General features: G+C 41.5%; 3 protein-coding genes across 3 annotated transcripts; all 3 read right to left on the reverse strand.

The window, feature by feature from the left end:
• Window positions 1–299: 299 nt before the first annotated feature.
• On the reverse strand, window positions 300–3,644 carry LOC116195709 (50S ribosomal protein L1). The gene is made up of 10 exons (XM_031525022.1): window positions 2,959–3,644; window positions 2,730–2,807; window positions 2,491–2,535; window positions 2,298–2,403; window positions 1,879–1,943; window positions 1,750–1,794; window positions 1,558–1,665; window positions 1,378–1,465; window positions 988–1,034; window positions 300–788 (listed from the first exon to the last, which is right to left on the reverse strand). Exons 1-10 carry the CDS (start codon window positions 3,568–3,570, stop codon window positions 711–713), a joined length of 1,272 nt encoding a protein of 423 aa, XP_031380882.1. The 5' UTR covers window positions 3,571–3,644; the 3' UTR covers window positions 300–710.
• A 736-nt stretch (window positions 3,645–4,380) lies between these two features.
• On the reverse strand, window positions 4,381–8,625 carry LOC116195708 (sec1 family domain-containing protein MIP3). Its single transcript, XM_031525021.1, has 7 exons — window positions 8,369–8,625; window positions 7,916–8,059; window positions 7,483–7,632; window positions 6,876–7,385; window positions 4,901–6,448; window positions 4,746–4,814; window positions 4,381–4,653 (listed from the first exon to the last, which is right to left on the reverse strand). Exons 1-7 carry the CDS (start codon window positions 8,414–8,416, stop codon window positions 4,525–4,527), a joined length of 2,598 nt encoding a protein of 865 aa, XP_031380881.1. The 5' UTR covers window positions 8,417–8,625; the 3' UTR covers window positions 4,381–4,524.
• A 752-nt stretch (window positions 8,626–9,377) lies between these two features.
• Window positions 9,378–11,277, reverse strand: LOC116197995 (multiprotein-bridging factor 1a). Its single transcript, XM_031528289.1, has 4 exons — window positions 11,025–11,277; window positions 10,609–10,692; window positions 9,884–9,966; window positions 9,378–9,717 (listed from the first exon to the last, which is right to left on the reverse strand). Exons 1-4 carry the CDS (start codon window positions 11,164–11,166, stop codon window positions 9,598–9,600), a joined length of 429 nt encoding a protein of 142 aa, XP_031384149.1. The 5' UTR covers window positions 11,167–11,277; the 3' UTR covers window positions 9,378–9,597.
• Window positions 11,278–17,274: the final 5,997 nt, after the last annotated feature.

A 17,274-nucleotide genomic window follows, 5' to 3' on the forward strand; every position in this document is an offset into this window, starting at 1 on the left:
TTTCTCTTCTTCTTTTTTTTGAAATTTCAGTTGTTCTTTACGTACAAAGATACAATTCTATGAAGATTAGATGGCAGTGAAATGTTCTATAGAAAAATGAATTAGCTTTGGACTTTATAAAGCACAGGCAATATCACATTAAGCACATGGAGAGAATGGGATTTGTCGAGTCAAAGCGTGAGTAGGACAAAGTTGTGACCATTACATAATGTCTCCTAAAAGCCCTTCCAAGTAAGAAAATAACAAACTACATGTTAATTTCGAAGCACACCCATGATAAATGTTTGAAGAGGGGAAGATACTTGAAACTTCATAGGAACAAATTCATGACAGACGAATAACCTCAAACAATAATCAAACACAATCCAGAAAATTCCTGGCTATTAATCCCGACTGATTCAAGATCTGGCAAATCTGAAGCGAGAAGCGGCAGGTATTATTCACGAATCCCGTTTTTTCAAAAAAGAGAATTCTCTGGAGAAGAGAGCAACAGCTAATACAACATTTGTACAAATTTCTTTAGTCCAACTTCGATGCAGCCTGTCGTAAAGTCATCCCGTCAAATTTCAGGAGTGCCCGGTTTAAGCCAAAACCCCTCGGACACCATTTTTCCCGCCTTGCGAGGCAAATGGAAAAAGCCAACATATTCTGGCACAGAGAAGTGTTCTCTTCAACAAGTCGATCCAAACAGTTGAGCCCAGAATGCTGCATCAGCTAAGGTGGACCTTGCTGTGGTGATCGGCAGCTTTTGATAGTGACTGTATCGAAACAGAATACCCGGGACCCATCTGCATGTATACAGTATATAATATTGATTAAACTAACAATCCCATGACAGTTTATTTGATTAGATGTTCTACACTAAGTAGAAAGCATTAGAAATGGCCATGGAAGAAACTTTTTCTAGAGGCATTACTGCATGTGAGCCTCCAACACTATACCAAACAGAAAACAAACTGGAACCCACAAGTTCACATGTGAACTTACCGTGCTGCAAATATGGAAGGCATTCACATATCCTGCATATTTGGAAGCTGAAAATAAAACAGGAGAGATCATTTGTCAGAGATATAACATGTTAAACAATACTATTTTCAATCATGGTTTTATACACCTAATGAGATTCAACACTGAAGATCCCCCATTTAGCATTCATGAAATGAGAAATGGCTCGTCGCAAAACACACATGAAGAGAAGGGAAGGGTTTCGGGGGGTTGGTTGTGGAGACAGCAGCCAATGAAGAAGGGAGGCCACAGAGAGACGAAGAGATTAAATAGAAGGTTTCTACATTGGCAAAAACCATAGAGCCAAGAGATGATTCTAGTTTAACAAGTAACTTGCTGCATGTATTCTTGAGGGAAACAGTGAATACTCACTTTTCTTCAGCCCAGCAGGCTTTGCACGTAGAAGAGCATTTACAAAAGCACCAATATTCTCGCGTAAAGACTCCTCAGGCAGACTGACCTGCATTTGATTTAAACAATGGGCGGAATTGGTCAGTATGATACAATGACAGTAAAATCTGAAAATCAATGTGCCATTGCAGATGAAGGTACCTTTCCAAGTCCCACATGAACATTTGATGTTTTATCCATTTTAAAATCGATGTTACTTCTCTTTGCATCTCTCACTGCTTGACTTACATCTGTGACCAAAGTACCTTGCTATGCCATATAAATAAAGAATTAACTTAGTAAATCCATTCCTAATTACTTGTAGGACACAGTAAAACAAGAAAATAAACTGACCTTGGCATTTGGGAGTAAACCCAGAGGTTTAAGAATCTTCGCTATCTGCATAACGCGACCCATAAATTAAGAAGATGCTGATTTCAAAAAGTCATCTACTTTCTTAAAATTGAAAAGAACAAACAGAACCTTTAAGACGTGGCGCATAAAGTCTGGAGTAGTGAAACACTTCTGGACATCAAACTTGCCACCACCTAAATTGAATGTGTCACGAGCTAAGCATTATGCATTTTTCGGTGGGAGTATAATTTATCAGAAACATAAAATTGAACTGTGATCTGCAAATAATGGTAGCAAATTATAATGCCAGTCATGTCTACAAACTTGACAAAAATATTATGAAGAAGAAAGCATAATCAGAATCTAGCTTCCTCTAACAGTCAAAAAACATTAGAAAACAGATAGCAAACCTAGAGAAGCCAAGCCATCAACTCATCATCAACAACATTCGCTTCTAATGCATAACCATTATCTACTTAAGACTTCTCATCCCCGAAGAAAATACTCATATGAGCTATTTATATTATCAGGTTAAACTGTTTGCTTACTGTTGGCTATTTCCTCAACAAGTTCAATGCCACCAACAATATCAGCTCCAGCAGCTCTAGCTTCCTCGGCGTCTGTTCCCTCCCCAAGGAATGCTATCTTGGAAACCTGAATATAACGTAACCAAGATCTGTGAACTCGGCCAGGGTCAATAAAGTCAAGTTCACATAGAACCAGTAAGGTGTTATTTATTACCTTCATCCCTTCGCCATGTGGTAAGACCATGCTACCACGAACTATCTACATTTCAATGGCATCCACAACAGATCATCAGTATAGAATCCACGTGATTAGACTAGACACCCCGACAAAGAAGAGTACAGTGCAACGCATAGAGCTTAAAGGAACGCCATTGAGCAGCTATGGATCTATAACAATAAACAAACCGGAGACCAACATAGAAAGAGCAGAAAATGGAATGAATGGCCCTATACCAGGTCACTCCGCTTTCGTTCGATGCCCAACCGTACGTGCGCTTCAACAGTTTCGTCGAAGTTAGCTTTTGCATTAGTCTGCCAATAAGCACACCCGGACTCGTATTAACAATCAAACTTCCAGCGATCTCCATAAAATATAGAAACAAAATTCACCATTATCACAGAAAAATCGAAGCTTTCTACTTATACTGGGCATAATTTGGAGTTTGAAGCAGACAACACCAACCTTGACGAGCCGGATTGCCTCGGCTAAATCATAGACAGGCTTACTCTCATTCTTCGTCACCTTCAATAAAGTTGGAAATGGCGGCGCATCCTCTCCCTCTTCCACGAACATTCTAGAGGACATCCTCCTCCGCATCCCCGCGGCTCGTCTATCTTCCTCTATCCACCTCCTCTCGTCCTGCATCTCCTCATCCTTCTGCTCACGGGAAGCCTTGTCCTCGGGCAACGGAGCCACACGCGTCGGGTATGACACCGGTGCTATCCTCGGACCGGCGTCCTTCATGTACCGCAGGTCCTCCTGAGACCACGGGGACCGACTACGGAAGCCCGGGGATTCCTCCAACGGCATTTGGGACTGCGCCGGCGGCTGAGCATCCTGTGGTGGCGAGGCTTCGGAAGATGCAGGCTCTTCTTGCTTGGGCTTTGCAGGGTAAGAGACCGACTGGATCGGTACGGGCTGCGGTCGCCGGGGATCATCGGGCTCATCGGATTCTGGTACTGAGGAGAGTGATTTGGAGAGTTGGAGGGATGGAGGAGGGCGGAGGAGGAGGGAGGAGGATCTGGAGAGGGAGTGGCGGCGAGCCTGAGAGAGGAGGAGCTTGAGAGCGGCCATGGCAGCTCAGGCAGTGGCGGAGTCGAGATGAAATGTGGGCTTTTACATAGACGGGCCTCTCTCAGGGTTTTAGGCTTTTAGCAGACCGAGAAAGAGAGAGGTTTTGGTGATAGGGAAATTTAAAAATAAAAAAATTCTTTGTTAGTAAATAGAAAAAAAGAAAAAGAAAAAGAAAAAGAAGAGAATTTAATTCACAATTAATTCGAAAGGTTTATATTTCGATTGAAAATATTATCTATGTTCAGTTAATTTTTTTTTCTTTTACCTGAAAAGAAATTGCAAAATTAGTTTCGGATAATATAGCAAGGAGAAAATACATCTTTTTTATTTTTTTGGTAGATACAGAGAAAATACATCAAATTCATGGAATCGTTTTCCTATATTTATTCTCACAATAAATACTACACGCAGGAAATTAAGTAGAATCGATAGTAAAATATGCAAATTCTACCATTTCTATGGCCGGAAGGCTTCGCGGAACCATAGAGAATCCTACATGGTGAAGTTAGTAGTCCAACATAACTAGTAACGATTATGTGGGCATTAATCTGTTTTCAAATGATCAATGAAGGTATCTGAAAACAAGAATTTTTGAATAATTTCTTGATGCCATGCCGTTTAAAGCACATACTCCATCTAACACCTTTGCCATTTGATTTCCACTAATCAGCAAAATAAAAGTCAATTACTAATTTAATAAATCATAGATGAATATCTCTTTCTCATCGGTAATTAATGCTCCGTTTGGTTTCGCAGTTAAAATCACAAAAATTTTAACTTTAACTTTTAACTCAACACACTACACAATCATTTGTCTTTTTCCACAATCAAAATCAAAATTACTTTAATTCTGAAACCAAACGCACCATAATTATTTTTGTATTCTTCGGGAGAAAAAAGAAAATCTATTATCGAAAAGGAAGATGTACAGAAGGGATTACAAAGTACAAGGAATCAGATGTAACTATACTGTCCTAATAGTAACTCAAGCATGTCACTTGGAGTAAGAAGAGTTGTTCCCCCGAGAAGCAATTCCATATCGGGCATTCCACTCTCCGAGACCGCCTCCTGAACCTCACGTACCTACGAGAAGGGCAGAACACGGATGAGAACAAACATGAAAGGATGGTTCATGTTTTGACAATCAACATTTATACATGGAAGAAGTATCAGACCTCGACACAGTTGATGCCCCCGATGACAAACACCAGAATCACATTTTGGTCGGCGAGGCTCGGCTTTGCCTGTGCAAATTTGAGAAGTGCGTGTCAAGAATGCTTTAATGAAAATAATAAATGTGTGCAAGTACAAAACTGGAGTAAAAACTTACCTGCCCGAGGCCGAATCTTCCAAAACCGCTTTTAAACAGTCGACCCACAGCCGAGGAATGATACTCCAACCCGGGCACATCAGACTTGCTCAAGATCCTCGTAATGAGCTTATATAGAAAGCCCTTAGTTGAGCTGGGATCAATACCAAAGCCACTTTCAAGTGAGTATGTGCCTTCTCCAAATGGATTATTCCTACTCTTCAAACTAGATAGCTTGTGAAGTAACTTGAACAGAGCGTCAACTCTGTCACGCAACTCCAACTTCAGCTGCATATCACCGTAAGATTGATCCTTACTTTGATCGGCATCTTCATCTCCCCAGCTACCCCACTGATCATCATCAAAGTCATCAATATCAGGTTCCTTAGCAGACTTGTCTTTGTCTTCGTCCGAGCTAATCCTCTTTCTGTTGGCCTCAAGTTCTCCCTTCAGACTGTAGAGGAATTTCAGTTCTGCAACATCAGGGTTTTCAAGAACCGCATCGATAATTGCTTCTTTTAATAGACGCTCCTCTTGCCAGGAGAAAGGGCCACTTAGGCCCGATGTAGGAAAGTTCTCACCAGCCAATATATATCCTACAACAGTAAGGAGCAATGCATCTCGGAGAGAGAAAGGACATTGGGACTTCTCTTTAGTTCCAATTTTCTGCCCTTTCGAACCCAAAAATGCACTTTTATTGATAAGATCATCAATTTGAATGGCAAGACTCTGGCTTGTGTCTCCAGCACTTGCATTCAGTATTTTCTCAGCACTTATAAGGGCATCCCACCTGGCACTATTTGATTCATCCAGAGCAATTACTGTAGCTGCCGAAAACTGAATGAGTGCCTTGTTCCTAACTAGTGAGGACTGGCTTTTGGCAAGAGCTTTTATCATAAGGAGCAACTCCGATCTTGAAGCAAAACCCGGTCGAATCTTCACATTTACATTGATATTTTCACGACGTAGAGCTTCTTGGAGCCACTTCTTAACTAGAACTGCCCCATCTTTAGTTCTTCTATCTAGAAGTGCTTCTAGATACGGTGTTCCACGAAGGCTCTCAGTAGCGACAATGGAGCCTTTAAGTAGTTCCATCTGAGAAGAAATGGACTCTCGATTCTGAATGTTGGAATTCCCATTTACTGAACCAACATTTTTCGAATCAAAACGATCAGAATTCCACCCCCGCAGAAAAGAATCAATCCCTTTGAGAAGTCGATTATCATTTACTTTGTCATCCTCTCCACTTAGAACTTCACCAAGTGGGATCTGAACGTCGAGAGGAGCTCGCTGAAGGTTTCCCATGACCTGTTTGAGCGGAATTTGCGAACCTTTTGCTGGGGCAGTCGCTGCTGTTCTCTCTCTTCGAGGCAAACATGAAACTATTCTATCAACAAGTGAGTCCCCGTGACAGCAAGGAGTAAGAAGATCAAGGGTTCGGTCAATAAGTAATAGCCCCGCTGATCTTTTCCGACGACCTACGTCATATAGACTTGACATGTCTGTCAAAATTTTCCCAACCATTTTTGAAGAACTACCCAAGGAAAAGATTTCCATCTTCAAATCCATCTGCAAGGCCAAAAGACAGAATGAACGATATTGAGGAAACAACATCAACAAGGCATCACATTTAATATTATTTCTCATATTTTCATGGAAAAAATTAAGAAAGGAGAATTTGATTATATTTGCAGATGACTACCCCTGACAAGGTTATGCAAAATCCACCACTTCCTAAATAATGTAAACCGCTTCATGAAGGAAAGATAACTGAACACCATAAGGACCACAGTACCTATGAACTAATTAAAACAATAGGATGGCAAATTGAACTAGATCTATTCCATCTTCCATTTCACAAGATAATCAACCAACCAAATACATTTTTGGAAAATAGGTATTGTACCCTGCTCAACTCCATTTATTCGAAGGTGAAGCATAAAAAGGAGGTCGAAGTCTAAACCGTTGTCAAGGGACTAGTTTACATGTGCTTTACCTTGGCAGCCAATTGGTAAAGAAAATGCGCAGTTAGAGTTGCCCCTGGAGGAGCATCATCACCATCAGAGGGCATCCTGGAACTCAAAGGAGGCAAACCCTGGCTCAGGGAATCCTCATGCTCGAGTGATAAGCATGCTTCAGCAACAGATCCCTCTGAAGGTAACACAAAGGCTCTTGGTGAAAGAGGACACAATATCAAAGGGAAGTGATGCACAGAAACGACCAAATTTTGCCGTACATCATCGGTATGACTAGCAAAGTTATCTTCAAACAATTTTTTTCCGCTAGAAGTAACTTCCAGATCAGGGATGTCTTCGTCGTTGGAAGTGAATTGCAACCATCCTTCATACTCTACTGGCTTAGTTTCGGGAAAGTTGTTGTCTCTCGACTCCCCAGGTTTTGATCGCCTTTTCTTGATAAGCTCTTCGAAATCCTGAACAAGCAACATCTCATATTCATGAAATGCATCGGGTCCTAAAGGTGAATCGGGATATGCTGAATGGGCAATCTGCAACAAAAAGAACTCTGTGAGATGAGATAACCATCTGCAGCTCAATGTAAAGAACAAAGCCAGCCACCTAAAATTTGTTATAATGAGTAAGCACCTCCGAGATAGATGTAAATATAGTACAATGGCGAACAGCTCGGTGCGAGCTCAAGCATCGTAAGATATACCGATGTGCATCACTCAGTAGACGAGATGTCATGACTACAATGTTCCTACTAGGTCCCAACTTTGAGTTCCAGTCAACAACCTACAGAAGAAGCCAGGAACAAGTGCATTGAGAACATTAGCCTTCATATATACATTCTAAGATAGTGTTATCACAAGGCTACAACTATAGCATGTAGAGCTATGTCATAGGTCAAAAAACATTCTTTGGCCAACTTAAATTTCACATTTTGTAACATTAAATTGCTGCATAATTTCCTACCACTCAACTGTCAGGCCTCATCCAAATGATCACAATGTGATCTGTGGAATACATTCTCAAATTCTCAGGACCAATATGAAACAATAAAGCTGTGTAGTCTTACCAGATCGAGAGGAGACATGTTCTCCAAGCTGCAAATCGCACGTGCACCCAGGGAAAGTAATGATGGAAAGGCTCCAAGATACTGGAAGCTTTCGGTGCATCCTCCATCGAGGTAAAGCACGCTATCCTTGATGTGCTCTGATAGCTGTACAGAAGAAAACACGATGATGCATTAAGCCATGGGAAAAAAACATCATTAGCAACCAATTCCATTACACATTAACAATATCACCGCTACGAACTGCAAAATTTTTGGGATTATGCCCGGTTAGTGAAACCTCTCATCTCAACGGAGGGCCAAGTGACTCATAATGCAGCAAGAAATTCATTTCTAGAATGAAGTTCCACTTCATAAGCACAATCACGAGCATCAACACAATCAGGTTAACCTGATATGCAAGAAAATGAATACAGATAGCTCAAGGGAAGTCTGCCGCAAGCAATCTCAACTTACTTGACTGATGGAATCGAGGCAAGCAATGGCGACATCGACCACGGCCATGATTCAGATCCGCTACTCCTCGCAGCAATCTGAATCTGAGAAGCAATCGAAACAGGAGGGTGTAGCCAGCGCCTCAACGCGTGACAGTGGCTGATTTCATTGTCAGACTAGAGTTCTCGCAACGGATCGGCTCAGAGATGACGGTGGTCGGAGGAGGAGGAGGAGGATGAGCCGTAGAATGAAGCCGGAGACATGCAACGGACTTCGCAGTGCCCCGCTACGCACAATATAGATGTCGTTTTATAAAGAATGCCAAAATTCCACGGTGATCCTTGAACTTTGGCAAAGTATTCAATATTACCCCTGTATCGAGCAATTGGTTTCTACTACTCGTAAATGCTTACACTAACAACAGCCTGTAGGTAGGCCCGGCCTGTTGGCTTAACGCTTTTTGCATTCGTGGGCAAAAAATTTGCAGTAAAATTATTACATACATGCACTGATGATCGATTCGAGGGGACAGTCTCCCCGTAATGATACGGTTTTAGATGGTGCACACAGAAAACACACTCGACCATAATAAATAACATCAAGGTCCATATACGCAGAGGCCATCTTCCTAGTGAACTAAAAACCCGATATAGCTCCAACACATTTTTACTGTGCGGCCTAAAAACGAACTGTACATTCTCTTTTTTCTTTTTCGCATATACTCATCTTCGACCAGGCGTAGAAAGGATAAAAGCAAAACACAGTTAGGAAGGCCAGAGAGGAAAATCACTTCTTGCAGAAAGATCAGCATTTTCTGAAAATGGAAAATAGGAAGCTCTCCATCTTGCTCGTCATCATCAAAACAATGGGTTATAGGTCCGGAGACATACATGGAAATTTAGAGCAATCGAGCTCCCTCATCATACATCGTTGCGTGCAGTTTTGCCAACAAACTGAAGCAACCAGCAAACAACTCGTACAGATTTGATATCAGTCACCCAAATCAAAAGTAGATTCTTGCATGCAAAAGGGAAGCAGAAACCAGAATCTTTATTACTCGATAACACGAAAGGGTAACACTTAGTAGAATAGTAGTAGTAATCCCATCATTAGTATTAACAGAAACAAACACTCCTGCACACCTCCACTCATAAACCAGAAGCCGAAGCATTTTCCAAGTGCAACACCACCAGAACTGAGTGCAGCATTACTGACATAATTCTTAGGTTTTATTTCCATCATGATGAGCTTCACTTCTTCCCACGCAGTTTCACCCCGAGAGCCCTCTCCAGTTTGACGATTATCTGTTGGTTCGGTATTGCTTTCCCCGACTCATACTCTTGGATGATTTGTGGCTTTTCATTGATTATCTGCATAACAATTCGAACATGATAGTCAAGGTTCAATTCATCCATCAGATTGATATTTTACTAAATCAATGTAGATCCATGCCACTTCCTATGGAAACTAATAGGTATTCATCTGCTCAAATCTAGGAAGAGGCAGAGAGAGAGAGAGAGAGAGAGAGAGAGATGCCTGTGCTAGTTGAGCCTGAGTGAGCTTCTTGTCCATTCGGGCCTGCTGTATACATTTCTTCAACTCAGTGGGCACACGCTCATCTGCAGGAATCAAAAAAGAGAACAGCTCAATTGAAGCACGAGAGACATTAACAACCGATCAACGCCACTGAACCACACCACACAAGAAATTATTCTGAAAGGGCTTAATACTACCACTTCCGTTAAACTTGTCTTCAAAACATAATTACAGAGGCACATGTACTACCAAGCCACTCATTAATTAATTTAACTCCAATAAATCAATCAATCAAAAGAAAAATCAAATCAAATCAAATCAAGGGCCGCAAACCTTCCATCTTAAGGGGAACAAAGCCCTCAAATTAGCAGAACAAAGAGAACACAATTCACAGATAAATATAGTGCTAAGAAGGAATGAGACTTTTCTAATGAGCTTAGCTTCTACATAGAAAGTTAACAGGCAAGTGATACTCTCGTTCTTAAACACAGTAATCATATTCCTCAGGCAGAATAACTGGGTATGACTCAAAACATGACGAGTAATATGCTTTTACCACAAGAAAAGCTGCATCAAGTTGCAAGAACACTTATCCCTTCCAATCAAATACAGCAAATCTAATCTAGAAATGCAAATACCGTATGCAAATGTAATGGATTCAGCATATGATATCACTAGCAGGTTTCCTTAAACAAAAGCAACATAGACCATTGAAAAAGACTCACGGGCAAGGTTCTCGCTTTCATCGTCAAGCTTCTTCGTATTCAAAGAAGTGCTGCTGGAAGCAGCTCTGTTAGTCCCGGCGTTAACTGCAACAGATATCAATCCCATCAGGAAACAGCTCGATCTTCTCATACATGAAGGGAGGGAAAAAAAAAAACGTGAATCATACATAAATCAGCATCCGAACGACAAATCAGCCGTTAATTTGTCAGATTCAGCTCAAAATGAGAAAATATGAAGGAGACGGTAATCATTCATATCTCTCTGTTTTGCAGCTGACAGTCAGACGTGGGAACGTTTCGGAAGCAGCATAATATTCAATCGATTCAATTGAACCCTATCTTTCATCAGACACCTAACGAATGGGAAGCGTATCGAGTTCTGCGAAAAGGAAAATCAATCGGATGAAATACAATACATTTTTTGACGGTTTCGATATCGGCGCCGGAACGGCGGGCGGCGTTGACGGCCTTCTCATCCTTCTTGGCGGCGGCGTTGGGGGCCTTCTTGCGGATGACCACCGGCTCCCAGTCCTGCGAGATCGGTCCAATGCCTGCCATTTCTTCTCGTGATCTCCTTGGTACTCTGCTAACTGATATGGATAACGATGCCTAGGGTTTCTTCGCCGTAGAAGAAGGGTTGCCTGGGAAATACGCAGAGCTATATGGATAAACTGCTCGAAGCTCGTTGATTTATTGCCCGGACTGAAAGACGGTTAGGAAAGTCGGGTCTAAACCGACTCCTCTGTCTTCTGGCCCAACTTCAAGTACGTCGGTGGGGATAATTGGGCCTATGCCCGGCCCATTGTTTGCTGTCTGGGCACATGACACGTGGTGGGTGATATTTTTCGGGGAGCCCCCCTCGACCTATCGGTTGAGATCCCCACTCAGATGCCGGCTTGCCGTGACCACGAGGTGTTTCTTACGGTTCATTTTTCCTTAATGGGTAAAACCATCAGTATATTTAACTTGTTGGCTGATACTAATCTCGTTCAGGCGTCGACTTGACCCTAATCACAAGATGTTTCTAATGGATTCGCACTCTTGCATTATTGATAAAGTTTATCTATTGGGAGTTCAATTTGTTGTGCATCCTTGTGATTTGTTTCTTAGGAGTTTAATTTATAATAAGATCTTACCTATTTTATTTTCTCACACACGAAATTTCATGTTGGAGGATTTACTAACAAAGGATCATTCTCCCGGGCTAAGTCAACTTGCAACATTGAGTTATATATGCAGTTGAGCGATAAGGGAGGCTAGTGGACTTAAAAAGTATACAGAATACAAATACAGAAGAAACTACAATATGAGCAAATGCCACTACTCGTCCAATGCTAAGGACTTTCCTTTTCCTGGTTACATTGTGGAGGCATTTTGGAGTTGTACACAATCCAAGCTTCATAGACACGAGTTGCTGGTGTAACTATACGAAAACTCTCCGAATCACGATCACTTGATGAACGCGGATCAAACAGCTCTCTTTTATTTAAGACAGCGGGCGGCGTCCCTCAGCCCATAGGTAATAGTATACAAAAACCAGACATGACCAGAACATCATAAAATGCACATATATAAGCCATGAAAACTGTATCTTTATACAAATAATTCAATGAAAAAACGATTATTTCCTGATATTATTAAGCTCCTCCGCTACTGCCACCGCCGACGATGCCGCCTCCCAAACCACTGCCTTCGCCCATGGCACCGGCAAAGAAGATAAGTCTACATTAATATTTTACGATAGTGTCTCTGAAAATGAAACTCTCTACCCGACATGAACACGGCAGATCAAAAGCCAGGACAAGGTAAGACAATGAGGGTCGATCAAAGATATGTCACTTAATCACTTTTCCGAGATAACTAGCTCGTGTTGTGAGGTCGCTAACCTCCACTTGGAATTATCATGGACATCAAGAAGAGAACATGTTTGAACTTGTTGGAAGTTTCAGTATTTTTGTTGTGGACAAAGTTGCCTAGGAGTTAATCGAGTTAATTGTGAGCTATTTAAATTCACCATAGCCGAATCAGAATCGTACTCTCGAGCGACTCTATTATACTGAACACTCAAGGAAGACCCAGCAAATATGAGGCTTAAGGGAAAAATAGAGATGGAGTGGTCACACTCAATTGAAATGTTAAATACATATTCTTCGACTCGCTAAGCTAGTTGTAGAACCAAGTACGAGCCAACAAAAAGAAAGAAAAAGGGAGATTTAGTAGACGTATATGCATCCCCGTCGCCCATCGAAAAAATAAAATAAAATTAGCGTGCTAGATTTACTATCAAGCATGACAAGTTTTAATAACGGCTACCTGATTAAGTGAAGTTGAACAATAATATAACTCCTGCGCCTTGAAATTTCCGGAATGTTTCTCGAAATTAATTTTGCTAATTGAATTATTCATTAGAATATTGCAAAATGCTTACCTACAGAAATCTATACATATACATAAATATGTATAGTCAATCGATCGTGCATGTGTGCAGGCTGAGTTTTCTACAGATTTTTTTTTTGAGTTTTCTACATATCTTAATTTTTTCAAAATCGGCAAGTTTCCTCTATCAAGGCAGTTCATCAATTGGGTAATTTCCTAATTTAGATGATAATTTCTCACACTGAACCCTCAGAACGGAAACTGCGCATTTTGATATTATAATGATTTTTTTGTTAGATAATAATGATTATATTTGTAGATATATATATATATATATTTTGGGTTTGTATCCGGATTATGATCATATACTCTTCTTTCCAGATATATCCGCAACGAGGCAACAACTGTATATATACACACATAGGGTCGTCTAGTCATTCCCATCATCAAGATCTTCGTTTCCTGCCTAACACCATGAGTTCAGTGAAAGAAGAGTGGAGCACGTTCGGGTCGGTCGTGACGAGTTCTGCCGCTGTTCACTCCCCTCAGAGTGCCGGTTGTTCCACAAACCCTAGGCGGTCGAATCTGGGCAGAAGCTCGCAGCACTTGAGAGAGAATGCCTTGCCGCTCAAGCGTCCTGCATGTTCCGAAGATCACAACAAGAAGCGCACAAAGAAGAAGAAGCGGGCAACAAGCGAAGAGGGGCCCCAGTGGGAACCGGCTCGTAAGATTGCTTTCCTGAGATGTAATGGAGCCGGACCAGCCGCGTCCCAAGGAGATGATCATCAGGTGTCGACGGATTTGGTTCTCTACACTTGCCCATGGAAGATCAAGAAGAAGCTACAAGAAAGTGACCTGGGCGGGCTGTCGAGGCTGCTCCTCCCGAAACCCGACGTCAAGAACCACATTCTTCCCCTCATGAGCGACGAGTGCATCGCCAAGATCGGGAGCGAGGGCGGGATGGGCGTGACCGTGTGGGACAGGGACACGAACTCTGAGCATCTGGCAGTAATAAAGTACTGGTGGTCATCGGGATGTTTCGTTCTCAATGGGCATTGGATTGATAAGTTTGTGATCCGGAGGACGCTCAAGATCGGTGATGAGATAGGTCTCTTCTGGAGCCGTCACGATCACAAGTTGTATTTTGCCGTTCTTGAGCGAGGTCAGGACGGAAGAGGGCAGCATTAGGGATGAAGTAAAATTTGTAGTAGCGATAGTTTCTCCGCTAGCTGGACGTTTATGGGGATTTTACTTAACTTTTTAGGGCAATTAATGAAGTAAAATTGGAATTAGAGAAAACTTTAATCCCTGAGATTGATCAAATATAATTTGGCAATTCCGCCTCAATTCTTCAACAATTTCGTAACAGTTTTCTTGATATTCGGATAATAGAAAAATTCGATTTTCCTTTGCGGGCTTTCACGTTGTCCGGGTTAAACTTCGTATTGATCTTTGTGAGAGATAAAGGATAAAAGGCCGGTCATTTTTTTTTTTTGAACAAATAAGTAAACAGAAATCTGAGGTACTCGAACAACAGAGTAGAACTTGTGTATGATGTTGGAAATTATGGCTAATGGGTGAATGAGGAAATTGCTCACGAGCTAATGACTCTTGATTTTCTTGGCGGTTACAAGAAATGAATGGATTGCATTCATGAATAATCAAATGTCATTAACATGTATATTGAATATATGTGAATTATTCCCCATAAATGGAGAATAGGAAGAGTCATATAACGGATGGAACCCATAGTCTATAAAAGAGGCACACGGCAAAAAGGAAAGAGAACAAGAGAAAAAGTCTCCTGCCTTCCATTGCTTCCTATAGCCGATTGGAAAAACAAGAAGAAAATTCGACCTCAAAAGTGTTCACGCTTCTCTTCGAGTTCGCTGAAGCGTTGCTGTTTGTGCTGCTGCTTCGCTTGTTGCCGTTTTATCCTGGGAAACGATTGTCCACGTAACCTCAAGCACCCAGGAGGGGACAATTCTGTTTCAAGGGGTTTGTGTCTAACACAGGACTCGGCTCTCTCTCGTATCTTTCGGTTTCGCCTTTGTTTCGGTTTGAATTTCCAAGTTCCTATACTAATGAAATTAAGTTAATTTGATAGTATTCTATTTGTCCGAATAGCTATTTGAATTATCGTTCAATTTTGTGACTTATTAAGGCTAATTAAATTTACGTCTTACAATCTTGAAACAGATTTTGTTATTTGAACGATTCGAATGGCGTCGGGGAACGATGGAGATACGACCAACGGAAGCCAGACTACTGGCTCCGGCCCTGCTCCTATCTTGCCTAACCATTTGGTTAGCCAAAACGTGGCTGCTCCCTCGATGGTCCCTGTGAACCATGTCGAGAAGCCCGAGAAGTTCAATGGGTTGAACTTCAAGAGGTGGCAGCAAAAGATGCTATTCTACCTCACAACTCTGAACCTTGCAAGATTTTTGACTGAAAATGCTCCAACCCTATCTGTGGGGGAGTCAGATGTGCAGGCTCTCAGTGCGGTTGACGCTTGGAAGCACTCCGACTATCTCTGCCGGAATTATATCATGAATAGTCTTCATGATTCCCTGTATAGTGTCTATCAGGGGTTTAAGACGGCAAAGGAACTATGGGAATCCTTGGACCGTAAATATAAATCAGAGGATGCCGGTGCGAAGAAATTTCTCGTCGGACGATTCCTCGATTTTAAAATGGTGGATTCAAGGACCGTAATGAGTCAAGTGCAGGAATTGCAAGTGCTCTTACATGAGATTCAGGCTGAGGGAATGGCTCTAAGTGAATCCTTCCAAGTGGCTGTTGTCATTGAGAAACTGCCTTCTGGTTGGAAGGATTTCAAGAATTATCTGAAGCATAAGCGAAAGGAGATGACAATGGAAGATCTTGTTGTCAAGTTTCGAATTGAAGAAGACAATAAAAACTCCGGAAAGGATCTCATCCTCCCTGCTGCTAAGGTAAATGTCATGGAGCAAGGGCAAAGCTCTAAGAACAAAAAAGGCAAGAAGAAGCTGGGTACGAATGGAGGAGTCTTCAAGCCCAAGTTTCAGGGGAAATGCTTCAACTGTGACAAGAAAGGTCACAGATCTGCTGACTGCAGGCTCCCAAAAAGGAAAAAGGATCATGAAGCAAACGTGGTCAATGAAATGGCTCGAGATGTGGCAGACATCAACCTATCTGCTGTGGTTTCAGAGGTGAACCTCATTGGGTCCAACCCAAAGGAATGGTGGCTTGATACCGGTGCCACCAGACATGTGTGCTCAAATAGAGACCTGTTCTCTATGCTCGAACCGGTCACTGGGGAAAGGATCTATATGGGAAACTCTGCCCATTCTGCTGTTGAAGGTCAAGGAAAGGTAGTCTTAAAGATGACTTCAGGAAAGGAGTTGACTCTGAACAATGTATTGTACGTACCTGAGATTCGGAAGAATTTAGTCTCCGGGTCATTGCTGAACAAACATGGGTTCAGGATGGTTTTTGAGTCGGACAAAGTTATTCTGTCCAAGTCTGGAATGTACATAGGAAAGGGATATGTATGTGACGGGCTTTTTAAGCTCAATGTAATGACCATAATCAATAAGAATTCTGGTTTTTCTGCGTATTTGATTGAGTCTCCTGATTTGTGGCATGGAAGACTAGGTCATGTTAATTATAATACTTTGCGTAGATTAATTAACTTGAATCACATACCTACATTCCAAATTGATTCACGGCACAAATGTGAAATTTGTGTTGAGGCAAAATTGACAAGATCACCCTTTCAAACGATTGAAAGGAACACCGAGCCACTAGATCTAATTCATAGTGATGTATGCGATTTAAAGTTCGCAACAACAAGAGGTGGTAATAATTATTTTATTACCTTTATCGATGATAGTACAAAATACTGTTACGTATATTTGTTGAAAAGCAAAGATGAGGCCATAGAGAAATTTGTTCTCTATAAAAATGAAGTTGAGAATCAACTCAACAAGAAAATCAAGAGATTGAGGAGTGACAGAGGAGGCGAATATGTAACGCCTTTCGGGGAATTCTGTGCACAATACGGAATTATACACGAAGTGACTGCACCCTATTCACCTCAATCGAATGGTGTTGCTGAACGCAAAAATCGCACATTGAAAGACATGATGAATGCGATGATATTAAGTTCAGATTACCTCAAAATATGTGGGGTGAAGCAATATTGTCAAGCAATTACCTATTAAATAAGGTGCCTCGAAAGAAAAGGGAAAAGACACCTTATGAATTATTCAGAGGTAGGAGATCATCCTACGACCACTTGCGAGTGTG

The sequence above is a fragment of the Punica granatum genome, chromosome 2, assembly GCF_007655135.1.
Source record: "Punica granatum isolate Tunisia-2019 chromosome 2, ASM765513v2, whole genome shotgun sequence".
In the NCBI taxonomy this organism is placed as follows: Eukaryota; Viridiplantae; Streptophyta; class Magnoliopsida; order Myrtales; family Lythraceae; genus Punica; species Punica granatum.

Excerpts from the sequence above, each read along its gene's own strand:
- LOC116195709 (XM_031525022.1), bottom strand. The coding sequence starts at position 3,570 with ATGGCCGCTCTCAAGCTCCTCCTCTCTCAGGCTCGCCGCCACTCCCTC. Across the intron at positions 2,808-2,958 it reads AGGCAATCCGGCTCGTCAAG|ACTAATGCAAAAGCTAACTT; the intron begins GTTGGTGTTGTC and ends GCTTATTGGCAG. Across the intron at positions 789-987 it reads CCTTCCATATTTGCAGCACG|ATGGGTCCCGGGTATTCTGT; the intron begins GTAAGTTCACAT and ends GTATACATGCAG.
- LOC116195708 (XM_031525021.1), bottom strand. The coding sequence starts at position 8,416 with ATGGCCGTGGTCGATGTCGCCATTGCTTGCCTCGATTCCATCAGTCAA. Across the intron at positions 6,449-6,875 it reads TTTACCAATTGGCTGCCAAG|ATGGATTTGAAGATGGAAAT; the intron begins GTAAAGCACATG and ends TTGGCCTTGCAG. Across the intron at positions 4,654-4,745 it reads GGGGCATCAACTGTGTCGAG|GTACGTGAGGTTCAGGAGGC; the intron begins GTCTGATACTTC and ends CCCTTCTCGTAG.
- LOC116197995 (XM_031528289.1), bottom strand. The coding sequence starts at position 11,166 with ATGGCAGGCATTGGACCGATCTCGCAGGACTGGGAGCCGGTGGTCATC. Across the intron at positions 9,967-10,608 it reads TGAAAGCGAGAACCTTGCCC|ATGAGCGTGTGCCCACTGAG; the intron begins GTGAGTCTTTTT and ends TGATTCCTGCAG. Across the intron at positions 9,718-9,883 it reads CTCAGGCTCAACTAGCACAG|ATAATCAATGAAAAGCCACA; the intron begins GCATCTCTCTCT and ends ATTGTTATGCAG.